At 38.8% G+C, this 13,070-nt stretch overlaps 3 protein-coding genes across 4 annotated transcripts; 1 reads left to right on the forward strand and 2 right to left on the reverse strand.

Annotated features, from left to right (window-relative positions):
* Positions 1–18: 18 nt before the first annotated feature.
* Positions 19–5,098, reverse strand: wdr82 (WD repeat domain 82). The gene is made up of 9 exons (XM_014998938.2): positions 4,735–5,098; positions 2,871–2,968; positions 2,466–2,532; positions 2,285–2,384; positions 2,020–2,136; positions 1,790–1,945; positions 1,630–1,699; positions 601–743; positions 19–192 (listed from the first exon to the last, which is right to left on the reverse strand). The coding sequence occupies exons 1-9, from the start codon at positions 4,893–4,895 to the stop codon at positions 163–165; spliced, it is 942 nt and encodes a 313-aa protein (XP_014854424.1). The 5' UTR covers positions 4,896–5,098; the 3' UTR covers positions 19–162.
* Positions 5,099–5,198: 100 nt separating this feature from the next.
* On the forward strand, positions 5,199–11,028 carry glyctk (glycerate kinase). Of its 2 annotated transcripts, none has more exons than XM_014998898.2 (5): positions 5,199–5,407; positions 6,539–6,910; positions 7,869–8,020; positions 8,354–8,529; positions 9,468–11,028. In XM_014998898.2, the coding sequence occupies exons 2-5, from the start codon at positions 6,555–6,557 to the stop codon at positions 10,356–10,358; spliced, it is 1,575 nt and encodes a 524-aa protein (XP_014854384.2). In that variant the 5' UTR covers positions 5,199–5,407; positions 6,539–6,554; the 3' UTR covers positions 10,359–11,028. The 2 variants fall into 2 exon arrangements, with proteins under 2 accessions (XP_014854384.2, XP_087861819.1); XM_088005693.1 differs by lacking the exon at positions 5,199–5,407 and adding an exon at positions 5,906–6,103.
* A 450-nt stretch (positions 11,029–11,478) lies between these two features.
* Positions 11,479–12,660, reverse strand: tcta (T cell leukemia translocation altered). The gene is made up of 3 exons (XM_014998949.2): positions 12,310–12,660; positions 12,174–12,225; positions 11,479–12,009 (listed from the first exon to the last, which is right to left on the reverse strand). The coding sequence occupies exons 1-3, from the start codon at positions 12,518–12,520 to the stop codon at positions 11,967–11,969; spliced, it is 306 nt and encodes a 101-aa protein (XP_014854435.1). The 5' UTR covers positions 12,521–12,660; the 3' UTR covers positions 11,479–11,966.
* Positions 12,661–13,070: the final 410 nt, after the last annotated feature.

Consider the following 13,070-nt stretch of genomic DNA (forward strand, 5'->3'; position numbering starts at 1 on the left):
AAAGAAGTCAAAACTATATTTTTTTTTTTTACAAAGGAAACAATTTAATGTTAAATAGAAATATAAAAAAGCAAACATGTTTTATTCCTACAACTGATTATTTACAATTTAATTTTGTGACATTCACACTGCCCCCTGCTGGTCAGCTGCTGCTCCTACTCCTCAGTCATCAATGGTCGGCAGCCAGAAAGCCTGAAAGATTAAATTCATATCACATTTAAGTCACTTCAGCCATTACCGTTTACATATTTGACTGTTTATTTCTACACAGAGAGGCAGAAAATCTCTTAAATATTTTATTAGAAATTGCACTTAAATTCTGTTTTAGTAGAAAAAGTATTCAATTAATGTTTAAAGTTGCGTTTTTCTCGTTTTTTTGCTTGTTTCATGTTTTCATTTTTACAGAATCTAAAGAAAATCACAGAAAAAAAGCCCCTCATATGTAGACAAAGTAAATCAAGAAATGCACAAAATTAGTAAAATGTAATGGTCTAATGTTTGCTATTTTTAATAATTCATCAATTTATCTAATAGCTAAGCTTTTTTCTCAAAGACATGTCTGTCAAGCCTGAGGCAACGTTTTGTTTCTCTTAAACTCACCATGTTGGAGCAGGCACTGGCAAAGGTCATGAACTTTGGATTGAACTGCAGACAGGTAATGGGGCCTGTGTGCTTCCCGTCTAATAGCGCCACCTTCATCCCGCTTTCAGCGTTCCACACGTGGATCTTTCCGTCTTCAGAGCCTAAAACACATGAAATGTTGGATGTAAGCATTCACATTCAGTAATAAAAAGCAGATTATTGAATTAGTGAAAGTAACTCTGGTTAACCAGCATCGCTATGCTCCCTGATCTCCAACATGACTGAGATCAGGTGCAGACAGTGAGACCACAATTCTACCGAAATATAGCATTGTCAAGCAAAATTTTAATGAACTGCACAGTAAATACCTTTACCTATCAAATATTGCATCTTTATACTATTATATTGCAACAATACAATAATATGTTGCTGTTAGAGGTATTTTTTTAGCTGCAAATGATCAAGCGTATGCTAAAGGAATGCAGTTTTATTTCATTGTAGGCAATAAAATTTTTATTTTCTAATTTAGAAAAAATTACATAATGGTATTTTATAATGTATTTTTAATAATAGTGGTTAAATCCAAAATAGAATGTGCTGATTTTTTATCTAATTAATTAATCACCAGAATAATCAGTAACTAAGTAATTATTGAATGCAGTCCTACTAAAAATACAGAATTCGTGTTCATAATCAACCTTATAATATCTTCTTCAACTACTGGCACATTTAATTTTCATCTTTTAGTTAATATTTGTTCCATTTTATTTTTGAGTTTAAACAGCATGAACACAAATTACTTCATGTTTACAATGAATAAATTTCCCCAGATATCGGTGCGTCTCTAAATGAAACAACCATCCTGCCTGGTCTCAGAGTAGCTGTTAAAATTATATTTTGTATCATCATGTGAGCAGAAATCTGGTCTGTGTTTCAGCTGAAAACACTTATATCCTTATTCCAAATAAATCAAATGTTCTTTTTGCTGAACTGTTAATTTAAAGCACCAATAAAGTGACACATAAATGCACACTTATACAAACTCACCAATCATCACAAACTGAGAATCAGGAGTGAAAGAAGCCTCTAAGGTTACGCCTTTACTGTTGTTGTAGCCCTGTGGATAGAAAATAAAAACCCTCAGTATTATTATTTTTTTTTTTTTACCGGATTTCAATTCTCCATTTTGCAGTGACTCCATCCTTACCCCAAAAGAATGCAGCACTGCCCCTTTAAAAGCGTCCAAAATGCGAAGTGCCCCGCCATTGGTAGAAAGAAGGATGAGTTTTCCATCGTTGCTAAACTTGAGTCCAGTCCACTCACACGTCCGATCGTACTGAAGCTTGAAAGTTGCAAACGGACCCTGTTAGAAAGAGGGATCGATTTAGTTCTTTTTGGATCAATTTAACTAGTCGAGTGTCAAACCTCCTTCCATACCTTATCAAATGAGCGCAGATCATAAAGTTTAACCATCTCTGAATTTATTCCAGCTGCAAAAATGAGACCCTCTGGGTCAAATGAGCACACAGGCTTCCCCTGCAGGTGCATCAAACCCTAAAAATGCAAAGATAACAGCAAGTACAGCATTGATTTTCTAAACTCGTGAACAAACCAACTCCAAATTCAATCTGTTAGGAAGGTTTAATTTTCACAGAACAAGTGTCAAACTACTTCAAACAAATGAGTAAAACTAGATGCCTACCTGGCAGTTCGGTGAGCGCAGATCCCACAACCTGATAGTTTTGTCTAATGAGCCGGAAATAAACGTGTCATCCACAGGAGACATGGACAGAGACGTCACTCTGATGAAAACACACAGGAAGAGGAAATGTGAAAACACAGACACATCGAACCAATCGCAGAAACACGAGGACAGCACTCACCTTTTGTTGTGTCCGGGAAAATACCGGATATATTTGTTGTCATGAAGAGACAAATACCGGATAGTGTCTTAAAGACAAAGAACAAAATAAGTGGCACCAACATACCAAAATCCATGATTATTTCATGCATAAAAGAAAAGAAAAAAAAAAATCAATCCGAAGCTCGTCTGAAGATTGCACTCAACCGTAGGCAAGGCAGTCACTTGTACAGTTAGCTCCTGTAAGGGGTAGAATCACAGACCCTCAAACTGTACAAACAACTACCTCAGGCTACAGCGAGCAGCGCGGCGAGCAGCTACGCAACACAAATCACCACCTGAGCCAAGGCAGCAGTAAATTATGCGACAAAACGGAAATTAAAATCAAAACGGCATGCATTTCAACATGCATCTTCTGAATACATACCATCGATTTTGTTGGAACTGTAGACCACTGTGTTTGCAGCATGCGTATACCGGATCAGATCCACGCCATACTTTTTACTGTAGAGAGTTCTTTTGGGTCTGCCATAAATGGGACACAAAAAAAACAACAATAAATTAGAGAAAATTAATCAACAGCAGTAAGCAGCAGCACACTTCTATAATAATTTAAAAACCTTCCAAGGTTCAGATTGGAGTCAGAAGCGTCAATGTTTGCCACTTTTTACTGAAAATCACCTGAAATGCTTCAGATTTCTAACATATAAGGGGGTTAAAAAATATTTTTAAAAACACACCACACTTTCCAGATTTCTGCCTGTAAATTATTTTGCAAAGCACTGAATCCTTTTTCTTCCAGGTCGCGATGATGCACTACTCAGTGTCAGTCTATCACAGGAGTCTCTTTGGACCTTCCTCCAGGACTCTTAATAACTTTGGCTAAAAATGATAAAGAGCCAACTAATGTTTTAAAATATATATTTAAAAACACATGCTGATTTTAGCAGTTCCAGTTTTTCATGGAACAATTACATTGAAATTCCACAACATAATGATACTAAATATACCAGTAATAGACTTTTAGATCAATTTTTTTAGTAAGTTTGTCAAATTTTCTTTTTACTAATATCCCCCAGATGTCAAAACACACATAGAAGAAAATGTATCCATCCTCTTTTCCAGACAAAAATATGTTTTTCTTTGTTTCAAAACAATCAAAAAGGAATAAAATGACTGTTCTTTAGAAATGACATAATTTTTCCTATTGTAGCCGTTTATCAAAATCTGTAAGTTGTCTTTCTTTCAAGAGCTCATATAACATTTGCATCTCTAAATGGCATATTTTGGACTAAGTGTGAAAACAGCTCTTTGGATCATAAAGGTTGCCGATCCCTAGGCTATCAGATAACACTTGTGATTGTAATACAAAAATGGAAAAACTTTAATCCTTCCAAACAAACAAGTTGGTATTCACAACTAAATCTAATTAAGTCACAATAAAATTGACAGATATCCATTAAAAAACTCCCAACTCAACATTAAATGGAGAGCTCATTTTTTCCTTCTGCATCTTAAGTGCACAAATGAGCGTCGTCGCAGATCCTTCCTTCCAGCAGACTTTATAAACATCAGAGCTTCAACAAGTCTTATAAGTTTGCTGTTATTTGCAGTTTTTCTAATTTCAAATAACATTGCTGATCATATTTGAACATCCCTTTTTGCAGTTTTTTATAACAAATCTATGCAAATGTACATTTTCTGCTCCAAATAAAGCTAGTCAGCTGCACATTCCTGATAATCTGAGTTTACCATTATTAGCAACTGCATAGCATTATTTTCCCTTATCTTTCTGTAAATATGCATGTTCCCACTTATCCTTAACTTGCTGCTATGACAACTGAACTTCCCCACTACGAGACAAGTATTTCTACTTTAAATATGCTAGCCCCGTTTAACCAAAAGGAGAAATGGCGGCAGAACAGCTTAAATATTCAAGATCGAAATATACAACGCCTACTTGCTACAGCACCAGTTTGTCGTCTTAATTAAGCAATTTATTAAAAACTCTAGAAATATTAGGTGAAATTAAAGCGCATTTTCTCAATTTAGAATCACCTCCCACTTAGTTTAACAGTTATAATATTCATCAAGTGTTTAGCTTGTGATGACTATAAAACTGAATATTTGACACACGGGCTTTAAAAAACAACAGTTAATACTGGACCAGTTTTAACCAGCAGACTCATTTATTTTTAATTCCAAGCTGCATCGCTCTAAGCACCGCAGCAGGCCTCAGCTATTAGCTTAGCATAAAGCTAACATAAAAAAGCAAGATGAGCCGCTCTTACTTTCCCTCCTGGCAGTCGTACAACACTAAGGAGTCGTCGTCGCTGCTGGAAATGATTGCCTCTCCGTTGGAGCAAAAGTCGAAGCAGTTAATTTTGTCCGAGTTTTCTCGGAACACTTTAGCAACCCGAAAGCTCCGGAGCACATTGTCCGTTAGCTTCATGGTGGCCTATCTGTGTCTGAGGGAAGCTGGCCCTCGCCCCGCTTTAGATCGACTCAAGGGTCACAGTTACGGTGATTTGTGGAGATATATAAACAAAAGCGGTGCAAAAAAGTTGTTATTGGGAAAATAAAGTCCCCAAAAACGACAACCAAATCCCGCCTGAGGTAGTTTGAGTCCACGGCAGAGGAGGGACGAAAGTGCAACGCCTTCGCCACGTCAGTGACGCACAAATCATCACCTGACCGCGCAGTGGCCCGAAATGATGTTTTATCGCGAGATTTGCGTGGTACCATAAACAGCACAAGCAGCAGGATTTGATACGGTTTTCCTGCTTAGTTTTAAATGTCTCAAATAGTTGCCAGGTTATGTGTTCACTAGCAGCGCTTCCTGTCCCGTATAAGGACAGAGACTTGTTTTCTGTCTGTTTCTGAATTTTACTCCCGCCGCAAAATAAACACATGATGAAGAAAGTTCCTGGAGGACTTTTGACCCCGCAGAAGGGAAACTCCAAGGTATGAACTACATATTATTGTTTTGGTTGGTTGTGCATGATCATATAAAAATAATGCAGTCGTTCAGAATTATAATTGTAAAAATAAGTAGATTTAATTACATGTGTATTCATAATGAGGACCACTTTTCGGGACCTTTAATTTTAGTATTAATATTTGTATGCCTGGTCTGTATTTCTAAAATATACACTCACTGACAATACATTTTGCTCATACTTAGTTGGACCTTGTTTTGTCTTGAATTTTTTATGGCACACATTCAACAATATGGCTGAAAAAAAATCAAGAAACAAACAGGGAAGTTGTTGTAATGTTCAGGAAAACAATGTGGCATTGGGTAAGCGTTGGTCTTTAAACAGTTTGTACCAAGGTGTGTCAAGAAAATGACCCCTGCACCATTACACCTCCACCACCAGTCTTATTGATTGATACAAAACAAGATATATAAGGCCACATTCACTTAAATCTCCTTCTATCTGGTAGAATTTTTAATCAGTGCAAGTAAATAAGAGATAAATGGAGAGCTGAAATGCATGTTCACAAGGGCAGTGGTCTCTTTAAATTAATCATTAAGCAGAGTTTAAACAACTCCAGTCACTGTTTGGTTAGATTTTTGCTTCGCTGCTGAACTGGAACACACACAACAGGCTGCTGCAGGAATCTGCAGGCTGCAATCGCCCTAAACCACCCACACAGGTAGGCAGGCTTAAAACCAGATTTGAAGAGAGTCACAGTAGCTGGGTTTGTAAAATATGCTCAATGTTTAATTTTTGTTCATTTGAAAAACAATTTAAGGTAGTAAATGTACATGCATTTTATCTATGCTTTCTAAACTAAATTGTCAGATAAACATTTGAAATGTTTTTTGTGAGTCCAAACAGCATGTTGCACATCTTGACTGTGGAAATTTGCTTTAAATTTGTCTGAAGGTCTTTGGAGGCATTGTAATGTTTACAGTAATTGATCATTTTAAACTGATGTACATTTTTACAAATAACACTACTATACCACTTTGTATGCATGTAGTTTTCATAAGGTTTTAAATGGAAGACATTTAATAGTATTAAGTCTCACCTTCCTAATTTAACATGCTTTTCTAACTCAACCCATCTTGCTGTATCGATTCCTCAGACCTGCTGAGGTGGCAATGGCCCGCTTCCTGTCCTTGTTCCGGCCTCAACCTTTTCTGGGCCTCCTGGGAAGAAGAAACCCCACGTTCTGCAACATGTCCATGGACTCACAAGCGCGGGAGACCTTCAGAGCCGCAGTGGAAGCTGTGCAGCCGGACACCGTGGTGCGGCAGAGCATAGAGCGCAACGGCGACTCGGTCGTTATTGACGGACACAGACTCACACTCAGTCACAACCTGCACCTGGTGGGGTTTGGGAAAGCGGTTCTGGGAATGGCTGCAGAGGTAGAGAGGATTCTGGGCGATCATCTAGTTAGAGGAGTCATCAGCGTGCCGCATGGGATACAGCAGACGTTACAACAGCATGGAAAAAGGTGAGCAAATGATGCAGGAGCCATAGTGCATCACAAAAATATTCTTACTAGTTTTTTTTTATTATTATTTGTAACAAACACCAACTTAATTTTCAATTCAAATGAATCCAGTCAGCATCTTAAATGAATAGTGATCACCTGTTTGTAATTAAATCTCAGTATAAGTCCAGCTTCTCTGTGAAAGCCTCTGGAAGAGATGCAGGAATCCACAGCTCATGAAGACAGCTATCAGTTGTGCAATCTGCAAATCCAACTTTTATGGAAGACTGTTAAGAAGAAAGCCATTATGGAGAAAAATGAAAAGTGTATTTTGCAGTTTTTCACACACAATCTGGTCAGGTGAAACCAAAATAAAACTTTTTAGGCCTACACAGGAAGGATTAAATATTAAAGATGAAAAACTAACACTGAACTACACTCTAAACTCACCATTCCCATCATAAAACATGGCGTTGACAGCATCATGCTGTGGGACAATGTTTTTTTAATCAGGGAAAGGAAAGCTGGTCAGAGCTGAAAATCAAGGAATCATATAATAAAGACTTTTTTTTATGTCAATGTCAGTTTATTTATAAAACAACAAATGTTGACCAATTTGCTGTACAATTCAATAGAATGAATTAAGATTACAAAACTAAGAACAAGAAAAAAATAAGATTAAAGCAATAATACAAATATACTCCTCAACTCGCATTACAAAAGAAACTCAAACTCCTGTCGTTTGATTCATTTTTGTTTGAATCAACGACAATGAATAAAAATGGGTCTTGAGTCTTGACAGTCTCAGCATTCCATACTTTAAACTAATCCAAAGTTTTTACCTATAGCAATTATTTACCACTTTGTGTTAGAAAGTGTGAACAATTTCAGGGAATGTTTATCTAATTTCTGAAAACTACCTAAAATAACACAAGTAATATGGATATATGTGACATTTTATGCTTTTTATCCATCACAGCCATTTGTTGCTAGAAGCAGACAGTCGGATCAAAGTCATGGAGGGAGCCAAACACAACCTACCTGATGACGACTCTCTGAAGGCGGCCGAAGGCATCAAGCAGTTAGCTACTGAGTTGACAGAAAAAGATTTACTGCTTGTACTAATATCAGGTAAAAGCGCATGATTTTTTTTTAAGAGTCCCACCGATTTCTACCCTGTTTACTGTTTATTTATTTACACACAGACAATGTACAACATTTCAGTAATCTTTTAAAATAAGAGATGTGTGGTACCAGGTTATAGCAAAAAAAGTGCTAAGGAAGTAAACCAATCATACTATAAACCAACAGACAGTTCACGAAGCAACTTCATCAATAATGACTGCAGATCTGCTTATTTAATAGCCATATTTCAGTCAAATGTGCAAGCATTTTATAACTAGAACATGTTATAATTCCATTTGGACAATTATTCCAGTGACTTGCGGGTTTGTTTCCTTCTAGGCGGAGGCTCTGCGCTGCTACCAGCACCAATACCTCCAATCTCGCTGCAGGAGAAGCTTGATGTAACTCGCAGACTTGCAGCTGCTGGCGCGACCATCCAAGAGCTCAACAAAGTTCGTCGAGCGCTCTCTTTGCTGAAGGGTGGAGGGCTTGCACACCACGCTCACCCCGCACAGGTAACTCACAGCAGTTGTTTAAAGGGGCAATATTATGTAAAATCTACTTTTTTGAGTTTCACGTCATGTTATAATGTTATTCCCTCATCAAAAACATACCTGGAGACGTGTCGCCTTGATTCTTTAATGCATGTTTGACAAATTCTTTAATCTCCATGGCAACCATTCAGCTCCGCAAAACACCTGGGTGGACCTAGCCCCTCCTTCGAGACTCAGCTCCTCCTCCTCTGAGCCAAAGTTCCCCCCCACTGAGCTCCTTCAGACTAGCTAGCAGCCATTAGCAAACAGCTGGTGGAACTGTGTATCTGCTGAGCTCATTGTTGGAGCTCCTTCTCAGTGAAATGCAGGTAAAAACGTTGCTCAGTGTTAATAGAGGAGCAATGTTGTGATGGCTTCCTGAAGGCGGAGTTTCAGAAAGCGCAGTAGTTTTTAAAGTGACAGAGGCCCAATTTTAAGGTGCTAAATTACAAAGTCAAATTTCTGGGTGCACCGATAAATCGTCTCGATTTCCTTGACTTTGGGGAATTGGTGATCGGTCAATATTTACATGTGAAGCCGATCTTATCCACGGATATTATCTACCTTGGCAGAGTGCTAGAAATCAACCACTAACCTCTTCTGCTCTCCCATGGTAGAGGTTTGACTGACAGCAGGTCATGTCTGCAGTTAACAATAGTCACCACACTGTTAACTTTATTGCTTTATTTAGCAACAATTCAGACAAAAAAATCTGAATCATCAGGTCAGGCTTTTTTTTTTCTGTGATCGAAAAGAAAACTGCAGTTGCTGAACCTCTACTTTTACGTCATATGCATTAACTTGATTGTGCTGTAAAATGTAACTACACGTGGCTGGAAAAAACATAATACTGCCCCTTTAACAATGTTTGCTTGTTAAAAGAAGAGCATATTTCTGATTTTCCAATCATTTCATCAAAGGTGGTTTCACTCATACTGTCTGACGTGATTGGGGACCCTCTTGATTTGATAGCAAGCGGCCCAACAGTGACATGCGAGGTGTGGCCGGAGGAGGTTTTATCCATCCTTGAACGACACAAGCTTCTCAGCTCCATGCCAGCTTCAGTCACGCAGGTCCTTGCAAGACAGGGTCCCCGCTGGAAAGAGAATGACAAGCACTCAGATTCACCTGGAGAGGCTCTCAATGCTGTGATTGGCTCCAACACCGTTGCGCTCACCTGTGCTGGCCAGCGAGTTCGAGAGCTGGGTTTCCGTCCTGTTGTGCTTTCACCGGGAGTCTGCGGCAACGTGAGGCTCGTCTCCAGGCTGTACGGCCTGCTGGCCCGGTTCGCCTGTTCCCGGGAGGAACCGCCTCCGGAGATCGCAGCCGAAGTGCTGAGGCTCGGACCGGAGGTCGGCGTGGAGAGCTGGGACCTGTGTCGAACCATGCAGGTGTTGGGCGAAGAGCGCGCCGAGGGGTGGGGCGCCACATGTGTGTTAGCTGGAGGAGAGCCGACTGTGGATCTAACGGGCAAAGGGCAAGGAGGTCGAAACCAGGAGCTGGCTCTCCGAGTGGGACTGGAACTGAGAGGCCTGGAGCTCCCGCCGCAGGGGCCTGTGTTTCTCAGCGGCGGCACAGATGGTCAGGACGGACCCACGGAGGCTGCGGGAGCCGTCACTGATGCGGGGCTTTACGACGAAGCCCGAGCCCAGGGGTTAGACATCGACAGCTTCCTCAGTAATAATGACTCCTACACTTTCTTTTCCCATCTGTCAGCCGGAGAGCGTCTGCTGGCGCCTGGCCTGACCTGCACGAATGTCATGGATGTTCATGTGCTGCTTATCCCAGCTATTCCCATTAAAATTAGTTAACGCACAGGCAAAACAGTGCAAAAATAATGAGTAGATCATCATGTCAGTAGACACAAAAGGCTTTTTAGGGTTTTCTATTTTTATATTTGACACTCATGTAAGCAGAGGTGACTAGAGTACCCAAAAATTGTACTCAAATAAGAGTAGTGATACAACATATTTTTACTCAGGTAAAGTAAGTAGCTGTCCAAGAAGTTATTCAAATAAGAGTGAAAAAGAATTTGGTAAAAAAAAAGGCTGAAAGTACTGAGTAACTGATCAAAACATAATTTAATATTTAAAGATTACATCATCACATGCAAAGGGGTATCTCATATAAAGTTTGTGGAAATTTTAGTATTTTAAAGATCAAAATGAAAATAACTGATATACAATCCCAGAATTATGAAATAAAATGAGGGAAAAGAAACATTTCCCCAAATATTTTTTTTGAAACTAACAAAAACTGCAGGTCTGTGTCAGTGTTTTCCTTCTTAATGTAAAATAATTCTAATGTTATATTATAGCGTTCAGCAAGACAGTACATTAAAGTTTTATTCTGACCTCATCTTGTCGTTCAATAAAAATGAAATGACTACAGATTTATGTGGGTTTTTTTTTTTCAATTAAAAACATTAACTGAAAAATAAAATAAATTTTTATCATGGTAAATAAATTTTACTCAATGAAATGTGTATTTGATTTTGTTTTAGAATATTTTTTATACAATTCTTTGTTTTCTAAGCATGCAAACTGTGTATAATCATTTGCAGTGATTTCCCCACAAATTGGACTGACAGGGAGACACTGAACAGGCGTCCCCCAGAAGGTTTACTGCCAAATGAGCAGCAGCTCTGTCCCCTGAATTTGTCTGGGAAATTCATTCACCACTTTGTGCCAATTCTCATCCCTCCTTTTAGACGGGAACATGTAGAAAAAGGTTACCTGCACAATCCCTCCCTTTCTCAGATGTTGCCTATTACTAACTTCCCTCCACTTTACAACTGCACTATTTTATTTGGGTAAATTAAATGAGCTCTTAGTAAAGTCAACTGAAGTCTGTTGTGATATCACGAAATGTAAAAATGTTGTAAGACAGTAAAAATCATGAAGGCTGTTAACAAACACAATAAAACAGTGATTTAGACAGGATAATTTATTCATCAAATTGCATAAATAAAACTGGCTGCAACTGATACTTCAACACACAGCATATGCTGCCACTACTACTACTAATGCCAAATTTATTAATAAAAACTGTGTTTTATTTTGTGTCTTGACTTCAAAAATACATTTGTTGCACCACGTAGGCATGGTTTCTGGTTGTGTATGACCTTGGAAGTGATATTAAAGTTGCATCAAACCCCAAACCACGACTGTTTCACATTACCACTGCTGTCGCTCACAAAATTCACAAGTGGTCCATGTTGACAACACGATTTATTTCAGTCATTCTTGCTGAAAAGTGTCCTGTTCTGTGACCGGTGAGCAAAGTAAGTATGCCACAAACTTTGTTCGACACCATCCCAGGAGAACTGGTAGATGTTTGTATCTACAGATGATCAAAACTGATCATGTTCATTTAGTGTCTGAAGTAAAAATATCCAGCCCAGATTTCAGGATGAGAACTCAGTCCTTATGGCTCTTCATAGGGTCCCCAGCTTCACTCACCCTACAAGATAACAGATGAAAGATCATACAACAACAATAGCCAGGCAGTACTCGAAGAATAAAACATAAACGGCACTTAATTAAAGCGGGCTATCTCCATGGAAACAAAAGTTTGAAACCTTTTGAATTAATGTGAGCCACATAATTCCAACATCGGACACTCACCATCCGCCCAGGTGGGAAGCTGCCTCGGGTGTTCCTCCGTTCTGCCCGGCCCCTGGATGTAAACACAGAGCATGCTAACGCGGCTAGCTTAGATTTACACAGCTAAGAGTTCCTGTGCGGTATGAATAACACCCACCTTGTCGATAATACATGTCGTTCACTGTGTTCCCGTAGACTTTCCATGCAAAGTGAATCGCGATCAGACTAAATATCAGCCAGCTGAGCAGGATTTTGAATATGGAGACCCTCATGTCGTTGGCGAGCCAATCGTCCACAAACTCGGAAATAAACGACAGACAGCTGTCAGCGATGCGGGACAGAAACTCAAAATCCCACGACTCCTCCATATTGTCCGCTTATAATGTTAATGTCGAGAGAAGCGGGTGAGCTGCTTGTCCATTCACTTTGAAGACATTGCTTTGGTTAGGCAGGATGTGTTATCTGTCCCTCCGCTGTTAGCTTTGTTTACGTACAACATTCTTCTTCTGTTGCTTAAAAGCGCAGTACCGCCACCTACTGGACGAGATGCATATTAGCATATATAAATTCATTACACATAAGGAGATATTTCAGGCGCTTCTTGTCAATTTTTCTTATTGTTAATTTTTTGCCCAATATCTTTACATTTTATTATTACATTTTATATGAAATTATTTAATAATTTTATTATTATGGCTCCACCTTATAAAAACCCAATATTAAGTTTATCCGAAAGTTAGAATCCAAAACTAATGAAAAAAGGATTTTTAACATCAAAATATTGAAGCGTTTTATTGGAATAATTAGTGGAAGGAAAACACATACAAGCAACAAAGTTAACTGCAGTGTTCAAAGGATGAAGCAGAGCCCATTCAAGAGTTTTTGGCAAATTGGAAATTAAAGTCAGTGCATAGTTTC

Source organism: Poecilia mexicana, unplaced genomic scaffold, assembly GCF_051168715.1.
Source record: "Poecilia mexicana isolate PSO_F unplaced genomic scaffold, ASM5116871v1 scaffold_5, whole genome shotgun sequence".
Taxonomy (NCBI): domain Eukaryota; kingdom Metazoa; phylum Chordata; class Actinopteri; order Cyprinodontiformes; family Poeciliidae; genus Poecilia; species Poecilia mexicana.